The following is a 25,966-nucleotide window of genomic DNA, read 5'->3' on the forward strand; positions in this document are numbered from 1 at the left end:
TAAAGAACCTCTATTGTGATTTCTTCAACGCCACAATTGCCATTTAAAAATAAAAGTTTAAAAAATCTGGAAAATTATTTTTTGTCATTTTTGGAGAATAAAGCCTTTGGGTTTAATTAATGAAATGACCATGTACATGGAAAAGGACTACTTTAATGTGTTTCCATTTTGTATGTTAATGCATATGCAAAAACCTTGTATCTCCAACATGTCAATTTTCCAGGAGAAGGACAAACATACTTAACTCTTAATAGAAGTCAACATGGAAAGAGTTTATTTCAGGTCTTATTGGAGCATTTCTGTTGGTCTGTTCATTGTGAAACATGGACAGAATGTAATGAACAACTGCCAGATTCAAAACAGCCAAAATGAAGATACAAGGTTTTGTGATGATTATGTTTCACACATACTGGTCTGGTCAGTTTGACCTAGTAGTGTCAAAATAGGCCTCAATATAAAATTTGGACCAAAACGGAGGCCTTTTTTGGTAAATTATCAGACCGCAGGTAAACCATGCTCTGGATGTGGTGACAATTTCAATTACATAAATATTTATTATTTATTTAATATACTATTTCTATAAATAATATTTATAGTACTTGAGAAAAGGTGTCTCAATACTTTTGCCCATATAGTAAGGTGGAACTAGCTTGGATGTTATTTACTTTTTATTAGTTATATAAACTGCTTTAGGTGTTGATCAGGCCACACCATGCTGTTCTGTGCTGTTCTGTGTCATCACGCCTGAACGTCAGCTCATCACATTTGACCCCTGAGCATATAAAGCTTTCCCACTCTCTGGTGTGCTTGTGTCTCCGTCGAATGTGGTTACATATGCTAACACCTATTCAGGCTGGTAACTGACAGCATCACACATCTACTGCATGAGGCAAAATTGTGGCCTGCTTTTACTGTCACTGTTCAGCTGTGAAGATCTGTTTCCTTTAGAAAAGCATGACCACAGGAGTGCACAGAATCAAAATTCATTTCTCATTTATTTCCAAGGAACAAAAATAACTTGCAGAGGCACAACGTGCACAGAGAAACTCCAATAGTGTCTTTGCATTGCTTGGGGTAAAAATAATATAAAGTGACTAGTCATAAACATACTTACATACACATGCCAACACACACACACACACACACACACACACACACACACACACATACACACAAACAGAGATGATGAGAGGTTTCACAGCAGCAGGGACTTAGTTCTTGTTAGTTCTCGTAGATGCACTCTTCTCTCTGAGCCTGACATTCACCCTGTGGGTTGGGCCTGGGATTCACTGTAGAATTGGGACCAGTGCTAGGTCTCGATGTGAAGAAATTTAAGTTCTCATAGACTTTATTGCTGAAGACTATAGAGCCTGAGCGATCTTCTTGCTTTCTACCTGTCTCATCACACATACAGAGACACACAGAGACATAGAGAGAGAGAGAGAAAGAGAGAGAACAATTATATATTTATAAGAACAATTATAAGAAAAATTATATTTTGGCATTATTGGATCTTACTCCAGCTTTAGAAATAGTTAACCATGAGATTCTAATCCACCATATTGAGAACGGGTTTAGCCCTTTAAGTACAGTTTAGGTTAAGTATAGTTTTATATAAGTATATAAGTATAAGTATATAAGTATAGTGACAAATATGTGCAACTTTACCTTTACCTTTAGTCATCCCCAATGCTTGATTTATTGAGTGAGTGCCACAAGGTTCAATTTAAAGGCCTTTTCTTTTGTCTTTGTACATTTTACCTCTTGGTAATACGATCAGGAATCACAAGGACTTGTGATCTTGGGTAAATTACAGAAAAAAGAATCCTCTTTATGTTTTTAACCTTCTTTAAGCAAATCTTTAAGAAAGCTCTCTAATACTCCTAACTGCCAAATATAAATAGCTACTGTACTGGAACACTCGCTCATTTACTGTTTTGTCCAAAATCAAGGATATTAAAAAGAGTTTGTCCTGCTTTTGTTGGAGTAACTGTCTCTACTGTCCAGGGGAGGCTTTCTACTGGATTTTGGAGCATTACTGTGATGATTTGATTGCATTTAGTTACAGTTGCATTAATGAGGTCAAGATGTTGAATGATCACCACCTCACCTCATCCTCTACAACCCAACTCAACCCAAATGTATTGGATGGAGCTCCAACCATCATTTCAAAGAACAAGAACCCACTGTTCCACAGCTCAATGCATTAATTAGAGGGGGTGTCCACAAACATTTGGACATACAGTAAAGTTAGTAAAGTAAGATTTAAAAAGGACAGCTTAAAGTGCATCTGCCAAAGGCCAAAACTGCTACATTTGGGCACATCTGAGGTCTAGGTATCAGTCGCTAAATGGTGCTTCACAATGTTTGGCTTGGTCTCTAGGTTCTACTAGCTGACCTAACATATCAGTTATAGATTGTGGGCCACCGAGTGATGTATAGACCAGTAGCAGCACTTTAAAAGCTGCCAGTATAATGTTTTTAGAACTGCAGGAATGTTCTTCTCGTCCTGTTTAAACTCTTGCAGCAGTGGTTTGAATAAGCTGGAGCTGTTTAAGGCTCTTTTGAGTCCAGTTAAGAGGCCATAACAATAGTCAATGCTGCTGGATGAGTTTCTCTAAGTCTTGTGGGGACACCACTGATTCTGGCTATATTGTTAAGATGATATTTTAAAGCTGTTCTGGAGATTGCTTTAATTATGGCTCACTAGTCTATTAGAACAATATTTCTGACCTGGACTTTAGTTTTTAGAGCTGTGGTTTCAAGGTGTGTGCCAAGTGTCTTTATTTTTGTTGCCAAACACAATAATCACTGTTTTGTCCATATCCAATTATTTTTGTGTTCCAAGCATTGACACACTGAGTCCATAGAGCTGCAATTATCTGGTGATAGAAATAGTTTTATCTGTGTATCATCAGCATGACTGTGGTAATCAGTGTTGCAGTTCTGAAGGAAATGGCTCAAAAAAAGCACATCTTCGCAGTCACGCAAAACCTTGTATTTGTATGGCAATTTCACACACTGACACTCACACATTTTGACACACTATAAACAACTCCCAGATTCCAGTTATGTGAAGAAGTGGAAAAATTGCAGAACTGCAAATGTGAGGTTTTTGTGTGACAGCAATAATGTAGAGATGAAACAAAAAGTGCCCAAAAAAACGATACTTGGGGGATTCCATATGCCATAGGCATCCTACTAGGTTTATAACTGCCGAAAATAGAAACAAATTTACTCCGGCCTTCTAAATAGGACCTGAACCTGAAAGTGAGGACTGTCCCGGAAAGGACTGCACACTTTTCCAGGCGCTTTATAAGTACTCTATGATCTATGAGTCAAATGCAGTGTAGGACAAATTGTAAACTTAGAAACTTTGCATCCTGCCCTGCTGCTCTGTTTACTCCCCCACCTTAATGGCTTTTCCACTGTATCTGTGAGTTTTGTACATAGGTGTTATTCATATGTAGTATATAGCCTCTGTTATCTGTATAATAGCCTTATTACTTCATTCATCGTCTTACTATACCATTAATGAATCCATCTTTCACCAACATGAAGTTTAGCCTGCTGGTTTGCAATCTTGTCAGAATATTCAGACATTAGTCACATAACTTAATCTATATGAAGTCAAATGAAAACAATAATTATATTCACACAACTGTTGTTGGGCCGGGTTCCCGGGGAATGGGTATACAGGATTAAAAAACCCTACAGCAGCATGCCTGTCATTTATTAGATCCTTTATGAGAGCAGTCTGGCTGTCCACTAGAACAGTGGTGGGGTGGGAAACATGACTAAAACTTGTCCAACTAGCAATTTAAACGGAAAAAAATGACAGAGCTGCTCATAATAATATTAGCGGACCAGCTATTGTACCACTACTGGACAACCGCTAGCCAGTTTTGATGTGGGCAGGGTACCAGCAGTGGCGGCAATATGGCAGAAGCTGGGGTGTGATGGTTTGTTCCTTTGTGGTACACTCTCTGATCATTTTAAAACCAACACATACCCTCACCCTTCTGATCTGATCTGATTACATATACAACTGATTTCAGATATAACTGATATCTTCTAGTTAATCATCGTCTGTCTGCTTCTGACCACAGAATCTCTGTTGACTGAATATTATGTTAGTTGCAGGATATCCTCAAGCCAGCATTGACACTACAGTGCCTGACAACGTCATACCAACACCCACCCACACGCACTACTATGCCACTGCCATGCTGGGGTGACCCCTGTGCTGAGTAGCATGGATATAAGTTAGGTGTAACTAATATGTATGGGGAAAAAAAATAATAGTAATGTGAGTGAGTCAGTGAGGGTTGGTGGAAACACTGCTCTCTACTGCACTCTAGTGGGAAAGTGTAAATGAATAGCCATTAACTTTGCATGTGTGTAAACATTCAGATAAAATAAATAAACAAACCAGTAAACGAAAAGTTACATTCCAAATGGTGTCTGCAATTCCGCATTAAATCTAACAGTATTCTCAAGTTTCATCGTATAGCCCTGGAATTTCTTGTTTGTGTATATGTGTGTGTGTGTGTGTGTGTGTGTGTGTGTGTGTGTGTGCAAAGCTCTTAATAAGTCCTAACAAGAAAAATATATGAAAATGGAATTCAATACATTTTGGAACCAAACCCATAAGATTTTCTATGAATATCAACAAAGTGTTTTTTAATTTAAGACTAATTAACACAGAGGAAGTAGACTTGGTGTGTTTTGGCACTTGGAGCTGTAGCTAAACTTGAAACTAAAAGGCCACCCACGTGGGAAAGATAAAAACATCACACCAGATCTGGCCTTGACATAATAAGACAGAGAGAGAGAGAGAGAGATCAGAAGGCCTGAGAACAAATGTCAGCAAGAGGTGTTGAACAGAGGGTGGAGGACAGTCACAGTTTCCTCTTTGTAATTCTCCAGGAAATTCTGGTATTTTTTTTTTTTGTACTGTACTGAATAAGTATTGCCTCAGATAACAGTGATGTTCATTTCTGAACATTTGCTTCCACAGGCAACAGGCCTTAAGAGCAGTGGGTTTGCCATATTATTATATTGTGCCAAGATGTTGAGAGGATTTCTGTTTGGTTTCTTTGCCAAAAAAATTGCCCACACTGGTGAGCACACAGCAATTTAGATACGGCACTAGATTAACAAGAATGTTGTAATGAAATGAAATGCTTGCCATTAATAAAACAAGCCATATTACCACCCCCCCCCCAAAAAAAAAAAAAAAATAGAGGTATAAAAATGTAAAAAAAGTAGAAAAATGAGAGGGTATTAATACAACAATGATGATATGAGCCCTCACCTTTAAAGCAGGCGATGCTGAAAAGGAGGATGAGGAGAAGCCCCACGCAGCCACCAATAATCGAGGCAATCAGCAGCCAGGGTATTGTCGAAGTCCCACTGCACCCTGAAAACACACACAGAATGACTGAGTGGGTCTGACGGTGGGGATCACAAGAGCTCTGCAATACAGTGTTATGATGACATTTTGTGGTTTTGTTACATTTATTATATTAAAATCTACCTACAAAAGAGGATCTCCAATTTGTCTCTAATAGAACTTCCTCAGTGATTGCAGAAAACCACAGTTATGAAGCAGACAAAGCAAAACTGTCCTTTTTACATACATAGCAGATGCTCTCGTCCATCTCATCGCAGACAATATTATCTACAGTGATTTACTCTTGTCCGTGTGATCTTATTGGCATAGCAGTTGTGCTTTGGCCTGGACACGGAATCACACCCTCGTTTCCCAGGTGTAGGCCGGATGCGGTTCTCCACTATTTCCTCTTCAGAATTCCCCAGAACATTCTTAGAACTCTTTCTCTAAACATGTGGATGAGGAAACTACAACAGAAATAACCTCAACCTCACCCACATCCAACATGAGCAGCTCAGTCACTACAAGGCCTCAGCAGAAGGAAAGTAGAGAGTCTGACCGTACTCAAGGAATTTTACTTTACAGTGTTACTTTTGAAGATTTGTACTCTACTCAAGCTCAAACTCAAATAAATACCTTTGCATTTACTCAATTACATTTCCAAAATATCTGTTCCAAACAATTTTTCAGGGCTTTTTTTCAGTACATTAAACTCCATCCAGTAACTGGATGACCTTTAAGTGCTGAGAGTTTTTTTTTTCTGAAATGGTGAAATCTGATTTTAGCTACAGTGCATCAGCCAGCAGGACTTGTGTCACTCAATAATCAAAAAAATACATTTAAAAATGATTGGAAACATTTAGTCCTGATCAGCTCTAGGTTAGATTTTTGTTGATTCTTGAATTAGTTTTTGTTTTATTTTAATACGAGACCAGTTATGCTGTCTTGGACTCACAGCTACAGATGGCTATGGCAACACCAGGGATCTAACTGGTGGTCCTCCCATAATGGTGCCGACGCAAATAAAACCTGTGCCTCTGTGCATCAATATTATTTTACCCTTCAAACATATTACTGACTTTCTGATTTCATGTGAGATCATTTTGGGTTGTTACGGGGTGGTAACAACCCAAAACATTTCTAGCAAATTGTTGTGCCCATGCAAAAATATATATGTCAGTGTTTGCTGTCTTTCGCTTTAATAAATGGACCAATAGAATTTCAATATATATATATATATATATTTTTTTTTTTTAATTAAAGGTTAGTAGGATTTTTCCTTCTCCTGTAAAGTAGATTTTTTGGAGACAGTTTTTTATTGTCCCAAAATTAACTTTGATCTGAAATGTAACAATTTATTTACTTCTTTATCTTAAAATAAATCTTTTAGTGTAAGTTACAATCCATTTGCTGACTTGCCTTGAAAGTCATTTGTTAATTTTTTTACCAAGTAAATGCAGAGGGTAAAGTTACAGTGTGCTGCATTGTCAACACTGGATAAATAGATTTTCTGTTACTGTGAACGAGGAAGGACACACAGTGTCACTGATGCAAAGCATCACTCTTTTTTTCTGTGCTCTGTGAATTTCTTCACTGTGATATGTCAGGCATAAGCCTGACACTGTTACCAGTACTATGACCAGCAGCAGCACTAACACTGCTACTTCCTTTTGCAAGAGTATGTGTGCTGCTGGGAGGGTAGTGGCCTCTGACTTCATTGAGGGCCAGTTGGATGTCCTAATTCTGAATTTCTCAAAGCTTATTGTGGTTTCTGCTTGTCACACAGTTTATGTTTATGTGGAAAAATGCTGCAGTGGTTATCTACTATCAGAGCGGTTGAGTAAACATGCCTCTGTGAAGAAAGAGAAGATGAAACCAACGGAAGCTTGTGTGACCAAGCAAGTACCCAGCCTTACGAAGAAGTGACTGTTGTCTAAGAACAGGAGTCTCTCTACACAGTCAGTAGGCTTAACTGAAAGCCTGATTTGAACAGTACTTGTAATGGCACTTCCAAATCAACACACAAGAACGGCTCACCGTCGCTGCATGTGAGTGTGATGTTCTGGCTGTAGAGCGTGTGGTTGCTGGAGTAGCTGGCGTGACAGATGACTATGTCTCCTTCAGTCCAGTGCGGCTTGCAGAGGTGCAGCGTGCTATTTAAGCCAGTGGGGATGTTCTGGTGAAGAAGCTGCTCAGATCCTCTGGTCCAGGTGAAGTTCACCTGCTCTGGACTCAAACCCTCCAGAGAACAGAGCAGATCCACACAGCTGAGATCACTGCTGTTCATCTGCTCTATGATAAGACCCGCTGAAACTGAGAGGGGACAGTGTTCAGTAGACAACACCAGGCTTTAGGAAACTCACACACACAGAACTTGTGGAACTTTACAGAACATGTGACAATAATGTATGACATATTAATTATCATAAGAGAAAAAGAGTGTAATCATCAGTACCTTGAAGACTCAGGACTAAAAATTTCTCCTCTGCTGGTGGGGGGATCACTTTGGTCACAGAACAGTTATAAACACCAGCATCGCTGCTTCTCACATCAGTTATAATCAGTCCGATAGGTTCTTCATTTACTTTAAACCGAGACTTGCAGTTGTGGCCACTAGTCTTGTTTTTTTCTAAAAAATATTCACAGAGAGCTGACTCTCCATCCTTTTTCCACTTAAAACTAACCTTCTCACTGGTTGGAAACAGTGAGGGACACGGCAGGACGACACTCTGTCCTCTGGACACTGTAAAAACTTTCTGTGCACCTGCAGAGTAAAAAAGGGGGTTAGTGTAATGTAGAGTACTGGGATGAGGAAATGCATCCTGGCCAAGGCTAAAAACCTCATATGAGGGTTTTATACAGACCTTCATAACATCTACATTTCCACTTAAGCACTGCTCCCTATAGCCATCACAAGAACACATAGGTACTTTGTCTGGATTTGTACGGCCGCTGCTTACAAACAACAGTGTATAAACAATACTCTTAAAAATAAAGGATCCCCACTGGTACTTGGAATAAGTATAATGTTCTAGGTAAGCTCACAATTGATAAATAACTGTTACACTGCGCTAACTAGTTTGCAGTGTTGGTAAAGGCTGTGTTTCTGCACTCTCTACCACAGTATTTACAGAACAGTACACATTTAGACTGCTCTCATAATGACTAGAAACCTAAAGCAAGGAAGGCAGATAGGGCATTAGAACTTATAGAAGTGCAGAGCATTCTTTAAAAATTAGAGTGACGCGAATACTGTGTCCTACACCTTGTCAGAGGTCTGACAGACGGTCTCTGAGAGTCAACAGCTTGTGTGATAGGCAGCTCACATGACAACACCTTGTAGTAAAGCTTAACACTGGACCAAGTCTCTGTGCCAACTGTGGAGAGAAGACTTGTAGCTGCAGGGCTGACAGGTGGAGTGGCGGTATGATAGTCATTGCTAAGATGTCAAAACAGTGCAAGCAGACTTGCCTGGGCCATTTTCTTTTTCAACTGTCCAATTTGTGTCTGTGAAAGATGTAAGACAAATGGCTTGGAACGTTAGCAGCAGTGGTGAAGGCAGTCGTCTGGAAATCAGTCATTTTTCCAGGTAGGTGGTTCTAATGGTTAAAGTGAACCTTGATGAACTTAGATGAACTTAGATGAACATTCTACGTGCAGCTTGATCTTTATAGTTCATCCTAAAATGAACTATAAAATGAGCAATAACTGTGTTTTAATTATGTCATTACAGTATTTACATGATTTACAGTAAAGATTTAATGAAGGTCAAGACTGTGCTTATGTTATGAAATAATTCTGTATTAATTCTGTGTAAATGCCGAAATCCAGGTAGTCCCAAATGGGGACTCATTACCATCACAACCAGTTTTGTGTTGGTAACGACTTCTTATGACAATGACAATTTTGTTTTTCAGGAAAAACAGATCCCAGATCAGGTAGATGGTTAATGTTTAAAATGAAACCTAGATGAACTTAGATGAATCGTGATCATTTTTTACACTTAGTTCAATCTGCCATTTTATTTCTTAATCTGCATGGGTCGTCTTTGCTCAGATGCTGGCCTGCTTGCCAGTTTGCAGGTTGATGTCGGGCCAATTGCAGTAAAATTTGTCACAACTGCCAGCGTGATTCTTTTTTACCAGTCCCAGTACAAGTTCTCTGACAGCTCTGATCTCCCAGTTAAAAAAACAAACTGTGTAGTAAATCAGTCCTCGCTAAACAGTACTAATCAGGAAGCATAACCACATTAGACATGTACTGATAAAACACAAACCAACATGGCAAAAAATGAATATAACCAAGGCACAACCACAACTGTCTGCACTGGTAGATCACAAACCAACGTGCCAGAAAGGGAAATTTCAGAACTTAATTTCCTCTACTTTAACAGTTCTGCACTGTACATCTCTGCCAACCTAGAATTAATTACAGATTCTCTGTTTGAATATTGAACAGTTGTTCAGTACACTGTACACTTTGTTGAGGGTTTTTTTTTAGAACCATGACGTCTTGATGATTTAGATGCTTAAATGGTTCTTTGGCTGGTTACTGTGTTCTTCAAATGGTTCAACAGTGCACCAAAAAGGTTTCCACGAACATTACAAGTCAAATAACCCTTTAGACTTCATGTACTGTCAAAAACTGTACTATAGTTGATGCATTCTCTGATCTCTGTAATCTAATGTGTTTTAATACTTGTACTCCCAGTCTCAGTTATGCCGCATTACTGCCTACTGTTTTCATTTTAGTTGTAAAATCTCAAACTGGTTTACACAAGAATAAGGGGTGATTCCTTAATCAGGGGCCCATTTTGCCATCTTAACCTTTGTTTTAATTATGTCTAGACAGTGTTTACATGCTTTATAGTAAAGACTTCATGAAGGCCAAGACTGTGCTTATGTTATTAAATAATTCTGTATTAATTCTGTATTAATGCCGATATCCAGGTAGTCCCAAATGGCCCACTTTTTCCTGTGCTCTCTAAAGCTACTGTCTTATGGCCATATTTTCTGAAAAACAGTGAAAAATAGTTTTAGGCAGTTTAGTTTGCATTTAACTTACAAGTAAACAGTCCAAAGTGAAACTGATAACTTTGCATACCATCACAACCAGTTTTGTGTTGGTAATAATGACAATTTTCACTTTTTTAGCAAAAAAATCTCCCAGATTAACACTTATCCTAACACTATTCAGCAGTAGTATTAGATGCAATTCAGATACGTACACATAAAGGGAAATTAGATTTCTTTATTAAGTATTGCCATAACGTTATACATGCTAATGGCAATCAATTCCTTTTTCTTACATGATCTGCAAAATACATGATTAACTTACTCACTTTTCCAGGCATCAAAATGTCACTTTCCTCTCATGGCTGTCATGTGCTCCCCTGTCAGTCTTTCCATGGGTAGATCGTAAAGAAGTGTTACCTTGTGACATTGGCTGTTGTAGTTATATATATATATAGTTGTCATGAACATTAGGTTATTTCTTTTGTAATAGTATTTCTAACACAAATCTATAATCTGCGGACACACACCCACTTCTGAATAAAGAATCACCCATCAATGAAACATTAAAAAGGTCAAACAAACTGAAACCTAATAGAAATATCAGCAAAATTAGATAATAAAGAAAAACAAATATGCATAATCTAACCTAGATTAATATATTCTTAATCTGCATCTTCCAGAGTTTAAGGGGCATTAAAGAAAAGATAAAATAATATTTTTATTAATGTATAGCCAAACAGAGGTTTTGGAGCATGCTGTTGGCCTCGCTGTTGAATATGGAATGGCGGTAGAATGGCAGTGGTTGGTGTGGCGCAACAGACAACACCTTTACCTGACAGTGAGCTACCACTCCACATTGGAGACCGGGGTTCAATTCCTGGTCTGGGTGACTATGCTGCGCTACACTAATAAGAATTGGAACAAGACTTCCAATTCTACATTGGCCCTCCTCTGTAATATGAGTAACCTTGTAAGTCGCTCTGGATAAGAGCGTCAGCTAAATGCTGTAAATGTAAATAGAATGTAGTTGCCCATCGTACATTTCCAAATGCTCAAAAAGACTCATGAAAATGAGTTCTAAAAATGGCACATGCAATTAAATGATTTTCAGGATTGATCTAAGGCACACTTGTGACACAATGCAAATTGTATGTGGTCATATGTGATAACATCCATGAAATCACAGAGAAAAAGTTGTGATTAACATGACTGGCACAATGAATGGCACAGGGACACAGCTGCAGGGGGTGCACAGGGTGCATTGCCAACTCAAAAGAGTTGTCTCATTAGTTTGCAAATCGCTTCTCAAATGAAATAGCATCCATTGAAAGTTTATCCATTGAAAGCAAAATTTTCCTACCCAACTCCTTCACGTAAATACGCTCTTAAAAAGAAATGTTCCACAGTAATTCTAGACGTGGATGTGCGGTTCTAGAGAACCTGGCGACTCAGTCGACTTATTGCGTTATATGTATTATATGTTAATTACAGTAGAGCCGAGCAGAGGTTTTGGAGCTGCTATTAGCCACTTTGTCGAATATAGTTGCCTATTGCACATATGTACATGTCCACCCAAGAAGAGATTTCTGGTAATATCACTGACTGTCACACGACACTCCTTAAAAAAAAAAAAAAGACATCAGGTAAAAGACTATTTTAGAGACCCAAAAGTTAAAGCAAGAACGTGCTGCCCAACCCAAGACTGGCTGTGCAGTTCTAAGGAAACAAACATGATTTTGGAGATGCTATTGGCCTCTTTTTGGAAAACACTTCTTTAGAAATTAAATATAATTTAAAAGAATACTTTAGGGAAGCAAAAGTGCTTTTAAAAATGACATCCAGTAAAAAATTACTTTAGGGAACCAAAAGTACTTTTAAAGCAAGAATGAGCTGCAAAGCCCCTCACGCAAACAGTTCTCAGTAGTTCTAGGCTTGGCTGTACAGTTCTAACGGGACCACATAAGAATCTGTTGAGTATGCATTCCTTATGTTTACTGTTATATTATATTTGAAGTATAGGAGGTATTGAAGAAAAGAAGAAAATAATATGTTCATTATTACAGAGGCAACCAGAGAGGTTTTGGAGCTGTTATTGGCCTCTTTTTAGGTTGAATGTAGTTGCACATATCACATCCACATGCAGAGTTTGGAAAACATTCATAATTTTAGAGAACCAAAAGTCCTTTTAAAGCAAAAATGTGCTGCCCAGCCCCTTCACATATATACACTTAAAAATAGGTTCCTTAGTAGTTCTAGGCGCAGTGGAGTGCAGATATCCTTATATTCACTGAGATAAAATGGTAAGTTCATTACTGTAGAGGCAAGCAGAGGTTTTGGAGCTGCTATTGGGGTTTTTATCAAGTTGAATGTAGGTGCCCATCCTACATACCCAAATGCTGAGTTTGGAAAACATTCATAATTTTAGAGAACCAAAAGTCCCTTTAAAGCAAGAATGTGCTGCCCAGCCCCTTCACATGAATACACAATTAAAAATAGGTTCCTTAGTAGTTCTAGGTGCAGTGGAGTGCAGATATCCTTATATTCACTGAGATAAAACGGTAAGTTCTTTATTGTAGAGGCAAGCAGAGGTTTTGGAGCTGCTATTGTTTTTTTTTTATCAAGTCGAATTTAGGTGCCCATCCTACATACCCAAATGCTGAGTTTGGAAACCACTTCTTTAAAGCTAATGTCCATTGGAAGATTATTTTAGGGAACTAAAACCCAGAAATGTGCTGCCCAGCCTCTTAACATTAGCATATTCTTTAAAATAAAGGTTTCTCACTAGTTCTAGGCAGTTCTGCTCATGTTGTTAAACCTTCACATTATATGAAGGTTCTTTCAATTTTAAAAGGTTATAAAAGGTTCTTCGCATTCACACATTTGGAGTGAATTAACAATGCTCTTTAGGCAAGAAAGCATGTCTTTATGGTCTCGCCTCAAAATAAACTACCTTTCTGGCACCTTCATTTTGAAGAGTGTAGTCAATGAAGTGGCAGAACACATCCTCGAAGAGAATGAATGTAAACCCGATGAGTTATTCACAAACACATCTCTACATGTACTCACTATCTGGGAGTAAAATCTTGAACAGAAAGCAAAAGTAGGCTGACTTTAAAGCCATAGATACTCATGTAAAGACTCTTTTCGTTGTAGAAGAATCTGTCAGGAAACAGTTGAACGCTGTCTATTACCAGGCAGTTCACATTAGTTACATCAAGAACACTATACTTGGGCAGCAGAAGCACCACAATAATCAAGCTGGTAGCACAATACAGTGTCTTACCTGAGAGTGAAGCAGAAGACAAAAGAAAAAGTGGTATAAAATAAGATGAGTACAGATCAACAGCGAACATGTTGACCACACAACACTATAAGCCTTTTCCTCTGTTTCTCTGAGCGAGATGGCAGATAAGTCAACCACTCTCCCACACACTCATCAACACAATGTCCTATCTTGATATGCTAACACGTCAAACTTCCACAAGACAAGTGACGAAACCACTGAGCTGTCTTTGCTTTCAGTAAAACCAGGAACTTGTCATTGCATTACACAGCTCTCAGCTATGTGCAGATTAGTATTGTGTTTACACTGAAGTCTTTTAAACAGACCAGACCAATAAAAGATTAATGATCTGTGGGACATTGACTCAGAACCCTGTGGTGTTTAAGTTTGTGTATACAGACACATAATATATTTAATACCTGAGCTATTTCTTTTGGAATAGTATTTCTAACATTAATTTATAACCTGTGGACTCACCTACATCTGAATAAAGAATCATATATACCCATAAAAGGTGAAAAATAAAAAAGTCCAAATGAAAGATCAGCAAAATTGAACAATTATGAGACCTAACATGTGCACATAATATAACCTAAATTAATATATTCCTAATCAGCATCTTCCAGAGTTTAAGAAAATATAAAATAATATGTTTATTAATGTAGATGCAGGACCACTTTTATTAGACATACACAAACGTGTACACAAAATAAAAGGATAGCTGAAATTTGTGGTTGTTTTTGTGTGTCCCATCTTTCCTGGGAAATGCCTCACTGGAACACAGGAACTGCACAGCTAATGACCTCAGATGACACTGTAATGTACTGTACAAAATTTTCATCAAGAACAAACACTTCATCCTTTCTATTCAGACAAGAGAATTCTATTTACAATACCATGTGACGGGAGAGGGGGGTAGTTCCCCTGTCTGTTTTGTGTGACAGGGTGGTTGGGTTGAGCTTGACAGACCCTGTCTACCATGAAAAAGCAACACATAAATAATGTGAAAGGATTGTTAATGATAAGGGTCTGCTACAAAAGATTATATGAATTTTGTCATATTTTAGATGCAGATATCATGTTGGTTCCTACAGAAATGTAAATGTGGTCATATGAATGTACAATTAACAATAGCATGTCATTCTTTAAGAAACAGTGTTTTCTCAGATCATGTTAACAAGAACACTTGAGTTGATAGCTTTAAACTTTAAGGAAACATTCTTTGGCAGATTTTTTGTGCAACAGATGTTGAAGACGCAAATGGCATGCGCTTTAGCAATCATTTCAGGGTATTTTCAGTGTTGTGTTAGCTTTACGGTAGGTGTGGTTTTCTAGCCAAAACACAGACAGTCAAAGCTCGTAACAGACAATGAAACCTTAAAATTAAAGCCCAACTCTGAACATTGCTGGATGAGCCTGTTAGCTGCCGAGCTGGTTGTTCTTACCAGAAGTGAGGAAATATGGTTCCTAGATGCTTTGAAATCCTCTCTTGGATGACTCAAAGTGTTGTAATTGAATTTTAACATGAAAAAAGATCCCATTGAAGGTGCCATCGGTTTCTGTCAGGCAGGTCGTCAGTGGCTGCCTATTAAGCCTCCATTTATAAGTGAGATTGTCTCCTACAGCAAACCGTGGCTTAGCTTTTTCTTCAGTATTTTTTGAGCATGTTTGCAGGATGCATTTATGCATAATTGCAGCCCACTGAATGTGTGTGTGTGTGTGGTGGAAGTGTGTACCCTGTAACTAGACCATCTTTGTGCTTTCTTAATTTTTTCTGCCAGTATGTAATTGTTTGTATCATCAGCTATGTTTAGTCATTTTACAGTAATATTGCAGGTTTACATAGATGTTGCATGTTTGCCTTTATTTGTATCCCAAAACTGAGGATTAAGACTTAAAGACCAATATTTATTTAAACCAACATTGTTTTGTAGTTCCAAAAATGTCATCTTAGTGAAGTAAATATTTTATTGGTACTGTGAGAGAAACCATGAATTAAACTTTAACATATAACTATAAATTCATGATTGAAATTTTGAATTTTTTTTTCAATGACCTTTAAAAGAATGACAGTTTGCATTTCACTTTTCAACCTAGATTTCAAATGTAGAGATGTCTGGCAAAGTCATCAGTTTTTGCTGGTTGGCACAACATAGTAAATAAAATTCTTATAAAGTGAAGTAGTGGTAGTTTTTACTTTGAACACTATGGGCCAGCCCGCCATATGAGGATTAAGCCTAGTCCTGGACTACACAGCATTCTGAGTGGAGATTATTTCCTATTGAAAAAAATAAACAGTCCATGACTGGGCTAAATTCTTGCCTGAGAAACCAGATCTGTCATATGATATGATTCATGATCTCATGAAATAAAGAACTGAGTTAAACACTGGCTAGAAAAGGGACTTTTCACACATATAATTAAAGACAGTTCTTTTTATGGATTACTTTATTTTTGTCTGTGTATAAAGACATAATTACATAATCACATATAAACAAACCAAAGCTTTCAGTATTGCAAGAGGTCAGTACTGCAAGAGATGTGTGGCACTTTGTCAAAGCAATTTCAAAATTTTCATCAAGAACAAACACTTTTTCATGGTAGACAGGGTCTGTCAAGCTCAACCCAACCACCCCGTCACACAAAACAGACAGGGGAAATACCCCCCCCCCTTCCCCCCCGTCACATGGTATTGTAAATAGAATTCTCTTGTCTGAATAGAAAGGATGAAGTGTTTGTTTTTGATGAAAATTTTGTAATTGCTTTGACAAAGTGCCACACATCTCTTGCAGTACTGACCTCTTGCAAGAGGTCAGTACTGCAAGAGATGTGTGGCACTTTGTCAAAGCAATTTCCAGCTTCCAGTGTTGAAATTCCCAGCATACTGTGATAGATATCTTTCTCTCTGTTGTGGTGGTCATCTAACATCTGCTCACAGTTTCATTCTGAAGGTCCACTGGTCGTGACATGGATGTGAAGGCTCTTGCTCACTTACCTGCAGGATGTGGTTAACAATTCTCATAAAAGCATCACATAAACAAGTACCGACATACAGACAAAGATGCTAAATTGGTGCCATTGCTCACGGCACCAACAGTAAATTTAAATAACCGAATAAAAACTAAATACTCCATTAGCTCGGTATTTGCTTTTTTGTTCTACAGATGAGTCATGATGTGATGTTATAACACAGTCTAGTCAGCTATGTTACCAGAAACAAGCCAGTGCAAGCCAGACATGAGTACTTTGGAGAACATATCCTCTGGTTGACACTGGATAGCACCACATATCAAGGAAGCAGTAGAACAAATAGTCAGATGAAAACATTGGTCTGTTAGCTAGTTGCCAGATGTGGGACTGTAAGTATTGTCATGGTCAGTCACATGGAGGGTGTTTTCCATAGTGAGCTACTAAAAGAATGATGAAATAGGTGAAGTAAGCAGTAGAATAAATGGTCAGATAAAGTGAGATAATGGAGTATGACCATGACTAACTATGACTCGGTACATGGAAGTGACATGCTGTAAACCTTAAACACTGTTGTGTCCTTGTTGATGAAAAAATCTAGCATAACCAAAACTGGGCTGTAAAACTGCCAAGTTCCAAAACACCAAAACTCTCACATAACAGTCTGAATTTGGGAGATGTGATAGTGGCTTTTCCTGTGCCAGTATCCACAGAAGGGTGAATCTGCTAGACTAAATCCTAAAAATCCCCTATATCCCAAACTGCAAACTGGATTACCTTAGTCTAGAACTAACCCCACATCAGAAAGGGAACTTAAAAGTGCTGTTTAGCCAAAGGAAGCCAAACCCAGGCAGTGAGCGGGTGCTAAACGGGTGCTAGGCTAAAAGCTAACCAGCTACAATCTCATCAGCTAGCTTACTAGGCAGTGACACCAAGAGGACCGCAACAGTATCCGTTAAGACAAGGTTTGGTTACAGGGCTAAAATCAAAGCTACGCTTCAAGGCTCCTGTGAGTCACTGCAGTGCTGTAAACCAGCCAATGAAAGAGCTTATCATATTATTTCCACAAGCCCTTCATATAGGGAAAATCAGCTTGAGTCAATTAGAGGCAAAATATGATTCTACTGGTGTGGCGCTGCAATACCGGTACACACAATGGATCACCTGGCACTATGCCAGTGTCTTTTAAATAACACCCTAATATTGCATGTAAAAAGAGTGGGTAAACAATGATAGAAATGAAGGTTTGGGTCTTACGAGAATAAATTAAATATATTATCCAAATGACTGTGATGGAGCTGATGAAGAGGCCGATCCAGAACAGATGAATAGCTGTGAGGTGAGGTGAGTGAGGTGAGTCTGAAAGTAGACAAAGTGGACAACATGTGAACAATACATCAGCAATGACTCTGAATCTCAAAAAGCATCCTGAATATGAAAAGGCAATGGAAGCTTAAGTAAATACATTTGGGTGATGCCATAAAAGAACCACTTTTGGATTGCAGAAGAATCATAAGTGTGTGTAAAGAATGTTGATGTAAAGCTTCTTAAGGTTTCTTCATACACTCATACTCGTAAAAGTTATAGAAATTGAAAATATTGTAAGGAAATGAGATTTGTGTTTTTTTAAAGGAGCAAAGTCAATGCTACCGTTCATAGTGTATGATCAGGGGTCAGCGGACCTAAAACTCAACATTTTTTGTGTTGCAAACTACAAAAATGTATGCAAAAGTAAAATATTTGGAGTCTACAAAAAAGTTCATAAATGTATTTAATGCTGGTATATTTTCAATTCTAAATTTGACATACACTCATAATGGCACTCGTCAATGTCATGTTGGCTATTGCTGAATTCTTTACACTTTTTGTTTTCTGGGTCAGAAAAAAACAATTTTGGTGCTTAAAGTTTGTTCTTTTTTTTCCCCTGAAACTAACACAGTGTCAGTTATACCTACATGGTCCAAAATACACATACAGCACACCTAATGTTTGGTTAAATGCCCTTTAGCAAGTTGTACCTTCACCAAATGCTTTTGGTAGCCAACAACAAGCTTCTGGCAGACTCTGGTTGGATATTTGACCACTGTTCTAGGCAGAATTGTTAAAGCTCTGTTACATTGGTTAATTTACTGGCACAATTCATGGCAGGTCTGTGCTTTGGTGGCTCTTGAGTTGTTCCTGGCCCTCTGAACTAATTTCCTGTCAGCTGAGGCTGACGGTTGGGATCTTTCATCACCACTGAATTAATAATAAACTAAATGTGTGTATGGATATTTTTGACCCTGTGTTCATTTCACAAATCCCCCCAAGATTGAAGACTTGTTTTTCTATTAAAGATATGTTGGACACTTATTCTGCCCCAGAATAATTTCAATAAATCACTGAAAGCCAAATAAAACCATGACATGTATGTCCATAATAAGTGTATGTGAACATCTGACTCTAACTGTATGTTGATAAACTTCATATCACAACTTTCCTTATGTACTGAGCTGTGATAGAATGTGATACATTTATGCCACCATGGGGCAAGTGTAATTTCTTGCTGTCTGCAAGGGCTCAGATTTCTTTAACAGATTAAAATTGCCCACCTTTATCTGTGCGTGGAAGTGTGATGTTCTTGCTGTAGAGCGTGTGGGTGCTGGAGAAGCTGGCGTGGCAGGTGATCGTGTCTCCTTCTGTCCAGTGCGGCTTGCAGAGATGCAGTGTGCTATTTAAGCCAGTGGGGATGTTCTGGTGAAGAAGCTGCTCAGATCCTCTGGTCCAGGTGAAGTTCACCTGCTCTGGACTCAAATCCTCCAGAGAACAGAGCAGATCCACACAGCTGAGATCACTGCTGTTCATCTGCTCTATGGTAAGAACTGAGAGGGGACAGTGTTGAGTAGACAACACCAGGCTTTAGGAAACTCACACACACAGAACTTGTAGAACTTTACAGAAAGAACACGGTAAACACAGTACTGCTGTCTGACTGAAAGTAAAGTGAGTGACAAACTGGTCTTAATTATTGACTGTCAGTAGACACAAGAAAAGAGAAGAAGAGTGTAATCACCAGTAACTTGAAGACTCAGGACTAAAAATTTCTCCTCTGCTGGTGGGGGGATCACTTTGGTCACAGAACAGTTATAAACACCAGCATCGCTGCTTCTCACATCAGTTATAATCAGTCCGATAGGTTCTTCATTTACTTTAAACCGAGACTGGCAGTAGTCACGCTTAGTCTTGTTTTTTTCTAAAAATTTTTTACAGAGAAATGACTTTCCATCCTTTTTCCACATAAAACTAACCTTCTCACTGGTTGGAAACAGTGAGGGACACAGCAGGACAACACGCTCTCCTCTGGATGCTGTAATAACCTTCTGTGCACCTGCAGAGTAAAAAAGGTGATTATTGCACTATAAAGTACACATAGCTTGAGGAAATATGTCTGTCTGAAATATGTCACACACCATTACCATCACCATTACACAATGATAGTCACAGTAATCTTTTCGTAATCTTTAGAATGTTGTATATACACTAAAAACTACCAAGAAGAAATCTGCATTTGTCTTGGGTAGGGGTGTAACGAGACTTGCTTTCATGCAAAAGGCATGAAACTCACACACAATGGACACACAGTGAACAGGCTTACATGGCTAACGCACATAGGTATCAGTGCCACAAGAGCGCAGAGGAAAGTAATTAACAGTTGGTGTAGCAACAAGAGAGCAACAGCACCACCTTTTTAGCTCCATTTATGGCCAACTTAAAAATTCATAATGAATGGACCAATAAAAATTACTTGGAATGGAGTTTTTTTTACATTGATGGCCAATAAAAGTTTTTTTTTTGTAAAGTCGCCATTTAGGAGATCATGACTATGGCGTTACAAAGGTCCCTCTGGATGAGACCACCAGCCAAACGTCGCTTCATGGACCTAAAGCTGAGATTCGTAATGCCATAGTGCAGGCACATCTGTAGAGGACCTATAGTCAAGCAATTAACGTCCGACCCCTTCATACACACTCATTTCCCAAGCTTCTTAAATCGTTTTTGGGAGTAATAACACAAGCAGAACTTTAAACAGAGCTAGACTTACGGTCACTCTGGATTTGTGAGGACATTGTTGAACACAGAACATCAGATGTTTAAAAGGGGAATTAACTTGAATGGTCCTACCTGTGAGTGCAGCAGAAGATACCAAGATAAAACCAAGAAGAAAATACGATAACCAAACTGAGAACATGTTGATCACAAGACCCTGAGCCTTTTCCTCTGAATGTGTGACAGACTAGTTATGGTAGTATATCAGCCACTCCCCAGCACACACTCCTCAATCTAGTGTTCTCACCCACTCACGTCTAGAAGTTGTAGGGGACAGGACAAATAACGAGAAACGACTGAAAGAATGAGGAACATCTATCCCCAGACACAGATTAGGGTCAGTGTTCACAATGGACTCATTAGAAACCAAAAAAACAGTAGAACAAACACACAAAATAAAATGATCTGGAAATTGTAGTTATTTATTGTCAGTCAGTCAATCTGTACAGCACCCCCCAAGGTTCTGCTTTCTGAGGAACACAGAAGCACAGGAAACACACACCATCACCATCACCATTACACAATGACAGTCACAGTAATCTTTTCATAAACCCCTCTTAACCCATTTAACACAAAAAGGTTATTACACACTAAGGTGTATTATTCTGTCCAGACTGTTAGGACTGTTTTTAGTAATAGCAGTTTGTAATTATACTTTCGGCCTGCCGACGAGCCATGGGCTTTTAAAGTGGTTAATTATCAATGGAAGTCAATGTAAAAATATTTTGGAACATTTCTATTGGTCCATTCATTATAATATTATGACAGGATGTAAAGCATTCAAAGATTCACATTATGTCAAAAAGTGAGAATACAAAAATCGTCATACAAGGTTTTTGCGTGCCAGCTCATATAAGTCTATTTTTTCCAGGGTTATTATTGGTAAGGAAAACTATTACTTAAATGGAAACTAACTTAACTGTGTTGAGAATAACAGTAACTGTTTTTCAAAGACACAAGCTCTCTATATATGTATTACTGCAGCGTACACTATACCACACTATGTCATAAGTATGCAGCACACATAGTATACAAACCTTTACTTTTAAATAGACGCAATTTGTGACAGCAAACATTTTTATTTACGTGGGAACGGTGTCGAAAATAATTGCCACCAATATTTCTTGTAATTCTGTATGTATACTTCCTTCTTCAGGTCAGGCAGCAGTAACCCAATTCATAGTAAGGGAAACTGGTTTCAGATGCAGTGCAGAGGACGATTTTCTTAGTTTTGTGGTTTGCCTCTTTCATAAGTATCATGTCATGTGTTACATTGGAAACATTCCAATTTATTGCACAATATCCGTATTCATATATCATAAAATCAAATCCCAAACCATTACACAGATAGTTAAGAACATTTTTTATTGGCTGTTTAAATCAGAAAAGATAAAGTGGTTTATCTGTGGTATACTGTGTTTATTTTGCTTTGCTTTGATGTAGTGAAATTAACTTTTTAGAAGAAATAAAAACAAAAAAACAACAAGCCCACACTTCTAAAAATAAGAGTTCTACAAATGGTTCTTTCAAGTGATGCAATAGATGAACCACTTTTGGCTCCATAAAGAACTGTGTGTGAATGTCAGGAACCTTCAAATTGCTTAAGAACCTTTACAGCAAATTTCTTTGGACCTTTACACCTTCTGCACATCATTCACTCATCTCAATTGCAAACATGGTTCTTCATGGAACCAAAAGTGATTCATCTATGGCACTGGTCACCTGAATCACCTTTAATTTTTAAGACCGCAGGTAATATAAGTGTTATACCCAAAGTAACACAATGCAAATTTAAAAGCAAAAGTCTGTGGTGCAAAACAGTGTGAAGCTTCTTCTGATCAGTAAGAAATTGTAGTAGGTTACCTGGAATCGTGCACAGTATCATTACATTAAATAAAGAAAATGTACTCTTTAAAATAAAGATCTCAAATGGAAGAAGCACCTTTTCCAGACAGTCACTGAAAAGATGTTAAATCAATGTTAAACTGTCAGCATTAACTTCTGAACACTGAATCAACATTTTAATCTGATGTTAATTCATCATCACTTTTTCACACTGAATTAATACTGAAACAAAACATCAACAGAAAAGCATCACTACTTCTGTCATCTTTAAACCTTGTACTAAAGTACCTCCTGTTACAGCAGTAAAATATGTTAAATCAGCCCTGCTTTATGAATATTTTTGTGAAAGAAAAAAAGAAGTGCAAAGAGACTTCAGGGTCCAATGTAGAAATGTTCTTTTTCAGGAATATCAGTAAACATCAGCACAGTGAAATAGCAGTACATTTGCATAAAATATATGCATAAATACATTTGTACAAATAAATACATACATGTCTGCATACAAACATCCCAAAAACTATTTGAATTTTAACTGGGAATTTTTATGGTGCCAAATGTGATCCTTTAGATTGAAAACTGCCAGAGTTGAGGGGGATGTATTCTCATCAAAATCTGTTTTATGATCTTCAGCCCAGCTATAACTAAATGTATATTCAGTGTTATTGCTGCCAACATTAGAAAACAGCAACTTTCACCAATATTTTACCATTATCCAACATAGTACTGATATCATAATTTCAGCCTCAATTAAAATGATGATTCTGATCAAAACTCATTGATGTATCAACATCACCTTGATGTCTTGGTTGGTTGCCTAAAAATATTTCAGTGACTGGTTATCTTTTTGGTAAATAGTCATTTGAAACTTGTTTTCAAAGTTGAACCTTTTTCCTCATGTTTCCTGGCTTCCAGTTATCAAGCTAACAAAGCTGAGCTAAATAATTTATCATTCTGAACAAACACATGAAAACAGAAGAATGGTTTATTAGTTTGATTTGAAAAACAGTTGAGAATAAAACCACAGCATATCCAACAAGATAGAAAGCCTAGTACATTATATACTGCTGCTGTCCAATGAAAACCATGTATCTTTCATGGTTTGAACCCTGCAGATGCTCTGTACACTGTGTGAATAATCATAATGAATGGACCAATAGAAATGCTCAAAATTACTTTTTTTAATTTTACGTTGATTTCAATTTAAAGTTACGATGATTTTTGCGCTCTCCTGTAAAGTTACCATTTTGGAGATACATGGTTTTCATTGGACAGCGAGGAAATCCAGCAGTAAAAAAACTGAATGAGTCACAGAATGTCGTAATTCCACAACTACTGATCTATTTTTATATGAACATGCACATGCTGTAAGTCCTCTGCCCACAAAGTTTTCACAGGTCTTTCTCCAGGATGTGGCCATCTGTGGCTGGGCAGCTAAGATAGCATGATTGGTCCTACTCTCTCTGGGTGAGTAGGATGCCCCTCTTTCTCCCCATCACTCAGTATGATGCTAGCCAACACAGTTGTTCTCTTCCATGCACACTAAGGCTACGTTCACACTGCAGGTAAAGGAGGCCCAAATCCGATCTTTTTTGTCATATGTGTCACAGGCAGTGTGAACGGCAAAAAAAAAACACTGAATCTGACATTTTCAGTTCAGATTTTGGCTGCTTTCATATCTGGTATTGCAATCCGATTCATATCTGACACACATAACGTGGCTCACTCTGTACAGCCAGTTCGAAATTCTTTCGGCTTTTATGTCAATCCAACTCAACATTGCTTATAACTGTATGCTGAGAAGAAGGGGAAATTGGACATCAGCATACAAATAATAATATAATAATTTATCATTTGCTTCTAATTCTGCAGCCGGGCTCTACTGCACATTATCATGACCATTAATGGAGTGGCTGTTACTGATGACTTCATTTTGATTGTTTACCTGTGGACGAGCGGGTCACGTGTAGCATTACTCTTTTATGCATGTGCCAGTTCCATGTCAGTTCAGGAGTGTGAACTGTTCAGATGAACGGCGGATATAGGTCACATTAGGAAGATAATGTGAACAGCCTGTAAAAATGGATTTGATGAGAAAAATGGGTTTGGGCCACATTACCTGCTGTGTGAATTGTAGCCTAAGCTCTTCAGTGACGTTGTGTTAGCCTGTCGGCATTTTTAGATGGCTGGTGGAACTAGCATTGACAAAATTACAAATGTAATGTAAGAGTACAAATGCCAAAACCAAAAAAAACAGAATGTAGTAAGACATGCAGAAACAAGAAATGGGGCATTAGTTCAGTGGTATCATTGGCAAATAAAAAACAAACATTGTACAGCTGAAGTATCCATCATCTGTTCACTGTGAGGGCCTGCCGGTCTTGACTCGAACATGAAAGCTCTCACCCACCCACCGTTAGGATGTGGTTAACACTTCTTGAACACAGGGCTCGGTTTTTGCCCACCCATCTCAAAGAGGACATAACACAAACAGAGATGCTGTCAGATTGCTCAGGACACCCAAAGCAAAAACCAAATTTTTTATGTTAGAATGTTCCATCAAAGCATGAGACTTTATTAGGCAGCTGTGTGCTCTCTGTCATACAGATGTAATTTAGAGGCCATGTTCCAGCAGTTATTTCAGTATTATCATGACTAGGGTGGCCAAGAATATTAAAGCTCACACTTCCCATAAGCATTAGAGATAAGATAAGGTGATTCTTGTTCTGCTTTGAATCAATGAAATGCGGTACCAATTTACGACTATAGATATATAGTAATCCAGTTCCCAATCTTTGTTTTAACCACAGTATTCAGAGCGCCATCTGGTGTCTTCAAGGCGTCATCAACGGATATTATTTCCTAACCGGCAGCAGTGCCGACGGTCTCAGAAGGTAAATAAAAGATTTGAAAGTCTGCAGTGTGGAGCTATTTTACAGTGGAACATGAAAACAGACAATTAGGGAGAAAATCTGTGAAAATCTGATAAATTTATATAAAAAACCTGCAAACTCTTACTAAAAATAAAGGGATCTTACTTCAGTATTAATCAGCAGCTCATCTTATCTAACTGTGTGGCTTTATTATTTACACAAACACAAAGTTCCGGTTGGTATAGGCTGATACTCATCATTACGTGACTCAGATTTGATCAGTGGGCAAAATAACTTGATCAGGATATCCCTAATATATGATACTGAAAACAAAGGGGTGCCATTCATCATCTTCATAATATTTTTTTTTGTTTGTTTTTAAGAAAAGTCCTAGTAACATTCTACAGCGTCATGATGTTTTAAACCACAAAATTAACTAATAATGATTAATCATTTTGTCATCCTAATTTAAACAAATCTTAAAGAAGAAAACATTGGTCAGTGT

At 38.0% G+C, this 25,966-nt stretch overlaps 1 protein-coding gene across 2 annotated transcripts; it reads right to left on the reverse strand.

The window, feature by feature from the left end:
* Positions 1 to 976: 976 nt before the first annotated feature.
* On the reverse strand, positions 977 to 13,857 carry LOC140536789 (uncharacterized). 2 transcript variants are annotated; one of them, XM_072658806.1, is made up of 5 exons: positions 13,694 to 13,857; positions 7,851 to 8,159; positions 7,433 to 7,708; positions 5,318 to 5,422; positions 977 to 1,394 (listed from the first exon to the last, which is right to left on the reverse strand). In XM_072658806.1, the coding sequence occupies exons 1-5, from the start codon at positions 13,761 to 13,763 to the stop codon at positions 1,222 to 1,224; spliced, it is 933 nt and encodes a 310-aa protein (XP_072514907.1). In that variant the 5' UTR covers positions 13,764 to 13,857; the 3' UTR covers positions 977 to 1,221. The 2 variants fall into 2 exon arrangements, with proteins under 2 accessions (XP_072514907.1, XP_072514906.1); XM_072658805.1 differs by lacking the exon at positions 13,694 to 13,857 and having other exon boundaries at positions 7,851 to 8,704.
* Between the last annotated feature and the right edge of the window lie 12,109 nt (positions 13,858 to 25,966).

This window comes from Salminus brasiliensis, chromosome 16 (assembly GCF_030463535.1).
Source record: "Salminus brasiliensis chromosome 16, fSalBra1.hap2, whole genome shotgun sequence".
NCBI lineage: Eukaryota > Metazoa > Chordata > Actinopteri > Characiformes > Bryconidae > Salminus > Salminus brasiliensis.

Bases quoted from the DNA above. Each gene is read 5' to 3' on its own strand.
- LOC140536789 (XM_072658805.1), bottom strand. From the start codon at position 8,319: ATGTGTTCTTGTGATGGCTATAGGGAGCAGTGCTTAAGTGGAAATGTA. The intron at 5,423-7,432 runs GTGAGCCGTTCT...GTGTGTTTTCAG, and splicing joins CACACTCACATGCAGCGACG to GGTGCAGTGGGACTTCGACA. The intron at 1,395-5,317 runs GTGAGGGCTCAT...GTGATGAGACAG, and splicing joins CAGCATCGCCTGCTTTAAAG to GTAGAAAGCAAGAAGATCGC.